This window comes from Sebastes fasciatus, chromosome 1, assembly GCF_043250625.1.
Source record: "Sebastes fasciatus isolate fSebFas1 chromosome 1, fSebFas1.pri, whole genome shotgun sequence".
In the NCBI taxonomy this organism is placed as follows: domain Eukaryota; kingdom Metazoa; phylum Chordata; class Actinopteri; order Perciformes; family Sebastidae; genus Sebastes; species Sebastes fasciatus.
The window spans coordinates 6,831,325-6,840,237 of NC_133795.1; the positions used below are offsets into that span (position 1 = coordinate 6,831,325).

Here is an 8,913-nt window from a genome sequence, read left to right on the forward strand (position 1 = left end):
GTTCTCAACCTTTTTCATGTCAAGGACCTTACATTGATATACATTAGGTCACGGACCCCCATTTGATAAGATTTGTGTTGTTCGATATGATAAAGACCAGAATTTTATAGTTGTCAACTACAGTGGAGGAGAGAACCGTGGAGAAGTGAAAACTATGATCATAATAGTCACTTTTATGACTCTTACTCACATTGGACTCTCTTCTACAGTGAATTAAATAGTGAAAATAAACTATTCCCCATTATATGGGGTTTGAGAACTGCTGCTCCAATTCCTAATTATTCTATTTTTGCTGTAATATTTCTAAACCTCCTAAAATCTCTTGTTGGACTAGTATAATGTATTAATCCCACAGCATATTGCCGTTCAGTAGTCCACATTTCAATGTTTGAAGATGAGGACAAAGTCAGTTGGATAAATATACCCTTTTTTACTGTAGCTGTTTGAGGATTCAGAGAAGAAGAAGGCTTAAGTGACAGAGGCAGAGTACAGCCACATTCCAGTCAAGGTGTGTTTAAATCTGTCATTCAACAACTTTAGATACCTTGAGATTAACTGTACTGATGCTGTGATTGATTGGGAGCCTCTGTATCAGCGCCACCCAGTGTTCAATGACCATGACCTGGTGAAGTTTCATCATTACTCCCTTTCTTCCAGAAGATGGTGCAGTTACTCTACTGAAGTTGTGATATAAGTTATAAGACAGCTTGTGTGTCAAGGTGTAACTTTATTTATGTATTTTATTAAATAAAATCTGGCAGGTCTAGTGAATACACAATAACCATCTCACAATATGGGCCAGTCTGAAAACAACACCTTTCATGATATATTGATCCTTACAGTCATATTAACTTCAATGTAAAGTGACAATTTAGTAGAAATACTGTGCACATTCATGATGCTTTTTTAATGTTTAGACCTCCCTTCTAAATTCACCAAATGAAGGAAACACTGTGACTGAGAACAAGTCAATGACCAAAGTGATCCAAAGACATGCATACTAGGTGAACTACATATATACACTTTAAATTAATCAAATCAATCAATTAATCAAATCAATCAATCAATCAACAACTGTATTTGTCCCCAATGGGGCAATTTAAAAAAAATAATAATCAATTAAAAGATTTAAAAAAAAAAAGTTAAACTACTTTTTCCTGCTTGAGTGTAGGAGGGAGATACAGGAGTGTTTGAATTTATTGGTTTTAGTGGCTTTTGTAACAGTGTTTATCTGTGCTCTGTGGTGGACTGTCGACCTGTCTTGGTTGCAGTGGACAGATTGATAATTTTTCTCAGCACACATTTGACACAGCATGTCATAGAATCAGAATCAGAATCAGAATCAGAATCGTGTTTGTTGCCAGGTGTAAGAGGTATACACTAGGAATTTGCTTTGGTTTTGTTGGTGCAAGTTAAACAGTATAATAACAAAAGACTAGATAAAAACGTTAGAATAAAAAAAGAATACAAAATAGGCCTATGTGCTGTATTGTTTAAAAAACGAATTAAACTATGTAATAGAGCTGACAAATTGCTTCCCATCACGTTCCCAGGTATCTCCATATCTGCATAATTGGACCACACAGTGTCACAGTGTGTGATTATGACACTGTTACGCACAGTAATTAAAATACTTTGCTACTGTTCCTTCACCTTTCCTCGTCTGCAGGTCAACACCGACGGGTCATCTTAACTTCAATGTAATAAAGTTTACAATTTAGTAGAAATATTGTGCACATTCATGAGGTTTATGTTTAGACCTCCCTCCTAAATCCCCCAAATGAGTGAAAAACTGGTGACTGAGAGCAAGTCAATGACCAAGATATAGGAGTGTTTTAATTTTATAAGTTTGAGCTAAAGTGTCTTTTGTAACTGTGTTTATCTGTGCTCTGTGGTGGACTGTTGACCTGTCTTGGTTGCAGTGCACAGATTGATCATGCAATGATCAAGTCAATGATCAAAGTGATCCAAAGACATGCATTCTATGTGAATAGACTTTAAATTAATCATATCAGTCAATCAATCAATCAATCAATAACTGTATTTGTCCCCCAGTGGGGAAATTGGTTATGCAGCAGTGGGGTGCACACATTTAGCACACAGGACACATAAATACAACACTAAAAAATATAGAAATAGTATAATAAAAAAAATGACAACAGTAAATTAATCTACTTTTTCCTGCTAGAGTTTAGGAGGGCGATGGCAGAGGGAGATACAGGAGTGTTTGAATGGTTTTAGTGGCTTTTGTAACTGTGTTTATCTGTGCTCTGTGTTAATATAATAATAATAATAAGTTTATTTGTAGAGCACTTTTCAAGCACAAAGCACAAGGTGCTTTCCAAGGAAATTCACATTATGTACAACAGAATACACTGAAACATAAATAATTAAATAAAAAACAATAGAATGGGAAAATAAATAAACAAGCATATACATATTCATACAGTTACATATGCACATATATACACATCAGCACACAAGCATACAAAAAGGCATCATTTGTGGTAGATTGTCGACCTGTCTTGGTTGCAGTGGGGTTTTTTCTTAGCACACATTAAAAACAGCATTATTCATTACTATGTGCTGTATTGTTTAAATTAAACTATGTAATAGAGCTGACAAATTGTTTTCCATCACGTTCCCAGGTATCCACATATCTGCGTAATTGGACCACACAGTGTCACAGTGTGTGATTATGACACTTTTACGCACAGTAATTATAATACTTTGCTACTGTTCCTTCACCTCTCCTCGTCTGCAGGTCAACACCGACGGGTCCCAGTGTGTGTGAACGCTGCGAGGCTCGTGTTTTTGTTGTTGTAAAGTGTGCAAGTGGTTTCATCCTGCTCTGCAGAGCTGCAGTGATCCTGGAGGACTGGAGGTGGAGACTGTCCTCGGGGCTCCGCCTGTGTGTCAGAGTCTCTCAGAGTATTTCAGAACAGAGGCCAGTATTTAGTCATTCTGCATGAAAGCTGCACACACACACAGTTCTCCAGTCGAGTCCTCTCTTAACTTTTTGGACTATAGGAAGATATTTCTCTCTTGTTTCCGGCGGATCCGAGGACTTGATTATTTTTGTAGGAACCTGTGCGTCGTGACCAACCAGGATACTTTTACGCACAGTTCTTTAACGCGCACCAGGACAATGCCTCGGTCTTTCTTGGTCAAAAAGTACTTCGCGAGACAAAAGCCAAACTACAGTGAACTGGAATGTCAGAATGGTGAGTTGAGAATACTTTTTTATTCTTTTATATGAATTATGAAAGCAAAAATGTTCGCACAAACTAACTTAAAGCACCTGTTTTCTCAAGTGTAGTTGCTACTTTTTAAGTTAAATGTTGTTACATTTTGGGGGAAAAACTGTTTTGTGCTTTTTGAGCTTTGGTTCAACTACAAACCGGCTACTCCCTGTTCAAGTTGAGGCCCGTTAGATGCACTTTCTCCACTTTTTCTGCAACCAGACACACAGACAGAGCCCCATTCATGTTACAAGCCCTTGTGAATACGTGGGAGGAAACGGCCCATGAAAACTTCCCATGGCTCCAGCTTTATGCTCAGTAAATGCTGAGAAAAACAAGACTGTGTGACTTAAATGACACTGTATGGTCATCTGGATCAGGTCTGCTAAGTGTCCCCAGAGTCACAACTCAACATGGAGTTCAGTTTTATGCACCAAATATCTGGAACAAGCTCCCAGAAACCTGCAGAACCGCTCCGACTCTGAGTTCTTTTAAATCAAAGCTTCAAACTTTCCTGTTTGCTGCTGTTGCCTTTTATTAAACCAGATAATGATCTTATATACTGCACTACAGCTTTTACTCTTGTGTGTTATACTCTATTTTAGCTTCTATCCTATAGCTTTTATTTTTAGCTTGTTTTTATTTTCTAATCTTTAATGTTTTTATAACTGTTTTAATTATGTCTTAATGTTCTTTTGCACTTTGTCGCAATGTTGTTGAACGTTTATGTAAAGCACTTTGAATTGCCCTGTTGCTGAAATGTGCTGTACAAATAAAGCTGTCTTGCCTATATGTGTGAAATTTATGAGACACATTTCAGATGTGTTCTATAATTCAATCAAATGTCATTGAACTTGTTGTCTGTATGTTTGAACCATCCTCTCCCTTCTGTCTCAGACACGTTACTGGAGAGATATCCTCTCGCTGAGCTCTCACCAGGAGACAACAACGCCTGCTTCACAACAGGTCTGGTGTGGGACCTGAGTGTCCTGCCCGCCCTCTACCTGCCCGCCTCCCAAACAGAGCCCTCTGCCACGCCGGGCCCCCTGGACCTCAGCTCTCCATCCAGCCTCAGCAGCAGCGCCAGCAGTTGTGGAGAGGAGGACGAAGGTGGACGCACCTCAGACCCCCCCAGCCCCGAACCTGTGCACACGTACGCCCCTCGCCAGCGGATGAAATGCACCGGTGCCATTCCTAAAATCAGTCCGCCCGAGGAAGAAGAGGAGGAGAGGGCGGCCCCTGTCACAGCGGCCAGACCGGCCTTCCTCTGCAAACACTGCCCCAAAGAGTACACCAGCCTCGGGGCTCTGAAGATGCACATCCGCTCGCACACTCTGCCCTGTGTGTGCACCACCTGTGGAAAGGCTTTCTCCAGGCCGTGGCTGCTGCGCGGCCACATCCGCACACACACAGGTAAGACTAGGACACTACGACACACATCCTTCCTCCATCTGCTGAATTTCCACTTTGATTCATAAGTGAAGAAATAGGTGTTACTGTAAAGCTTTGAGTTGTTGTCATTGTGAGTCAGCAGCTCACTTCTTCAAAAGTTGTGTTGTGACGTGAGAGAGAGCAGGGTATCCATGGCAATCAGTTTGATGAGCTCAACACTTGATCAGCAGCAGACATGGATCACATAGTGGATGCCCTCTGTAGACCCTGCGCTCATTGATCACTCATTGTGTTTAATGTCCCGGCAACAATGACTCGTCAGCTAATTATCTTATCACGGCTGCCGGGGAAGACGCCAGATTGGGGACACACGGTTGACAAAAGGTTTAAAGAATGCCTGAAGGCTCTCTGCGATCACTGAGCGCTTTGTACCTGCAGCAACTTGTTAGCGTGCTAATCTCATTTGGCTCTGATTGAATCATGCTAATTCAGTCAGGCTCTGACCCCACCAGGCCCACCGTGTGCTCCTTCATTATCTCGTGAGGTGTTAATGGACGGCTCTTGTGAGCTCAGAGACTGTTGTTCCAGTTACGACGTGTGTTTCCTCCCTTTTCTCTGTCCAGGTGAGCGACCGTTCTCCTGCCCCCACTGCAACCGGGCCTTTGCCGACCGCTCCAACCTGCGGGCTCACCTGCAGACCCACGCCGAGGTGAAGAAGTACCAGTGTAGCGTCTGCTCTCGCACCTTCAGCCGAATGTCGCTGCTGCAGAAACACAGCTCCTCTGGCTGCTGCTCCTCCACGGTGTGAGAGACAAGAGAGAGACAGTAGGGGAACCCAGTCAGAGCTCAGGGGACAGTGGAGGACTGAGGGTCTACACAAGCCCAGCTGGCCTGTTGACGACCTGCGAGGCCACAAAGAGCATGAAATGGCCTTCAAGAAACCTGGAGGGAATCAAGCCTCATTATGGATCTGACTTTACAAGCTGCTCTGTGAACAAAAACATCTGACGAGCAGATTTCTTCTCTTCCAATCTAGACTGAGGTTTTGATGCCGGACCAAATCCGAAACTGAGCAACGCCGACACTCACTTGATATCAGCCCCCTTTGTTGCTATTGTGCCCATTCCAAACACCAAATATGTAGTGAACTCATCGGGGTAAGAGGTGTTCTTTCCTGTCTCCGTCCTGGTGCCGGACAGCTCAGGATCATAGCCTAGACACAGCTGCTGAGAGGTAGGGGTGCGTGGGTGGAATAAATCTCTCAGCGTGCCTCAAAACACACACAGACACACACACAGTCACACACACACAAAAGCAAGGGCACACACAGCTGTCCCTGGTACTGCGGTGTAGATAGACGAGGTGCTAACAGGTGCTACAGCCATGACCTTCGCCGGCTGATAGCAGGTGACTTCCACTGCCCTTGATTTGCTTAAGAAGAAAGAGGAAGCATGTCATCACAAAAGAATGGCATCAGTTAGTCTCTTTGTTCACCAGTGAGGATCATTTTAAGCCTCTATTTTGTCTACATCCAAAACCTTCTCTTTAATCTGATGATTTTCAGAGATAGGAAAAAGCCATGCTGTCTGTTATTTTTACCAAAGAAGCTTCACTTTGCAATGTGGATGACAATGCAAAAAGCCATGCACTCAAGGTTACCACAGTGTTAATAATACCAGCCAAAGCCATATTTTGTTACTTAAATGTGCCTTGAAATTGTATTACTTTTGAAACCAAAAATGTGCCTTTTTTTTTTTTTTTTTTTACCTCAGTTAGTATTTGTGGATTTAAAATTGAATGCAGTATTAGTAGAAATTAGAGCCAAAGAGTTTGAAATGTAAAGAAGGCTGGGACCAAAGATTTTTTTAAGGTTTACACCATTGAGACATGGTTGACGAATATGTGATCACAACCCTGTAAATGGACAGTTCAAAGATGAATTTTTACCTTTCCTAAACATTTTTACGGCAGTGTTTTATAGTGCAATGTGCAGATGATGATGTTATTTCAATTTTGTACCATGCTTGTGTGTTCACTCCTATTTCTTGTATGTTGTAACTGAGAAATTTTCCATTCAATAAAGTAATTTATGTTTATTAAAACTTGCTCTGTCGTTCGCGTTAGTATTAAAAATCCACTTATGCAGTTTTATCTCTTCTTTGGTACAAAGTGGAAACGGGCGCAGTCAATATACGTTGGCTATAAAAGGTCTGTTTGATCATTAACTGTTCAACATCTTGATATCGGGCGTGGAGCATGAACTGTGTGGTGAAGCTGAACTGCAGATGTGCAGGTGAACACACTGTGTGATGGACGGGAACAACTGATTGCACCTGCTTCCAGTTTCCACCTGCCATCTACTTCTCACTGTCGCTGTGCAAACACTGCTGGATACGTGAATGTTGGGCGTGTGTTTGTACCGTTAAAAAGAGAACTTCTGTTTTCAATCAACCCCGACATGAATTCATACGTGCTCGCCACAGCTCTTAAAGTGACCTTAAGGCGGACTTCTAGTAAGCCATATCCAGTGTGTGTGTGTGTATATTTCTTTCCTCCTCAGGGAGAGTATAACATTCTCCTCTTCCTCCGCCGAGACAGTGAGTCAGAGTCTGCACCGACTGGAGCTGGAGGTTCCCATGGCTCCTCGGCTCTCAGTCAGTAAGTCAGGCCGCTAGTCAGCCAGTCAGTTAGCTGGTGTGCGTGGGCTAAGTCCCAGCACAGAGAGTGAGGTAAGCTGTTCCACGGCACAGTTCCTTATTTCCTACTGAGTCAGGCATATATGCTCACAGCTACCAGCCAGGACGACCACTGCAGCATGTAGCAGTGACTCACTGCGCACACTCAGTGCTTCGTACAGATTCCCAAACATCTGCGCCCGAACGCCAAACCAGGTCCAATGTGGAACTAATGTGAGAGTCCTTGATTGTGGTTCCTTTGGCTATTATGCTCTCATGCTTTTTACCCAGGATGCTTTGGGGATAAAAGAGGGCTATTAAAATCTCAGCTGTTGAAGGTTAGCTCAGGACTATTTTGATGATGTCAGCTGGTATGTCCTGAGGTGTGGGTGTTAGTCCCTCATTCAAACTTTACTTCATTCTCAAGTTTGCTTGTTGTTTGACTTTTTTCAGATGATTTTTATCTGTGTAGTTTCTCTCATTGCCTCATTTCTTTAGGCTAAAATAATGAGGTGCTGCGTCTCTAGAATGGGTGAGCGGTCGGGCTGTGTATTGGCAAGAATCCGGCGATACAATACGTATCCTGATACAGGGGTAACGATTGAATATATGGTGATATATTGCGATACTGTAAGCAAGGCGATATATTGCGATTTTTTAAAATCTAATTTGAGGAAAACTGAGACTCGTGGGTACCGATAGAACCCATTTTCATTCACATATCTTGAGGTCAGAGGTCAAGAGACCCTTTTGAAAATGGCCATGCCAGTTTTTCCTTGCCAAAATTTAGCATCATTTGGAGTGTTATTTAGCCTCATTTGCAACAAGCTAGTTTGACATGTACCTATGGATTCCTTAAGTTTTCTAGTTTCATATGACGTCAGTACCTAGCTTTAAATCTGATCCCGCTACAACCTCTGAAAGCAAGAGATTTTTAAGAGGTTAATTAAAAATCTATAGTGCTACAGTGTTTTGGAGAATCTATACAGTATCACAAAACATAATATTGCGATACGCGTTTTACAATATTTTCTTACACCCTTAGTGAGCGGCTTTTTAATGTGTTTACATTTTGTCTATTCTATAAATCAACATGTCGGCACATGTTGCCTTCTTCTATTTTTCCAGTCTTACGAGGTCACCGTTGCCACAGAAGCTGCACTGCCTCATTTAGCCAGTAAAAAGTCAAAACATTTGCTGCATCACAAGTTACTGTTCTTATTTCTGCCCTTTTTATAGAGAAATGAAAACACAACACGCTCCCCTTCTCGCTCCTCGGGGAGAGTGGAGGGCCTGGATCTGAAATCTGAGAGCGTTTTCCTGCTGTGTGCTTTACAGTGCCAGAGCACTCACTGTAATTTACCAAAAGTGGCTGCTATTTATGCCATAAAGCATGTGTTTAACATTCCTGAACCCCACTGTGTTTGTGTATTCCTCGCTCTCTCACTCGCTCTCTCCCACTCACTCTCTTGACTGCCTCTACGACTGTGTTTCTATTTGTGTGTGTGTGTAGTGAGTGGAAACGGTCCCTACAGAGCAGCAGCAGCCCTTTCCCTCTTCACAGAAGGATCATCTCTCCCCCTCTGAGACAAGGCCGACAGGAA

General features: G+C 42.3%; 1 protein-coding gene across 1 annotated transcript; it reads left to right on the forward strand.

Annotated features, from left to right (window-relative positions):
- The first annotated feature begins 2,867 nt into the window (after nucleotides 1-2,867).
- snai1a (snail family zinc finger 1a) lies at nucleotides 2,868-6,736 on the forward strand. The gene is made up of 3 exons (XM_074656528.1): nucleotides 2,868-3,224; nucleotides 4,140-4,655; nucleotides 5,258-6,736. The coding sequence occupies exons 1-3, from the start codon at nucleotides 2,969-2,971 to the stop codon at nucleotides 5,440-5,442; spliced, it is 957 nt and encodes a 318-aa protein (XP_074512629.1). The 5' UTR covers nucleotides 2,868-2,968; the 3' UTR covers nucleotides 5,443-6,736.
- Nucleotides 6,737-8,913: the final 2,177 nt, after the last annotated feature.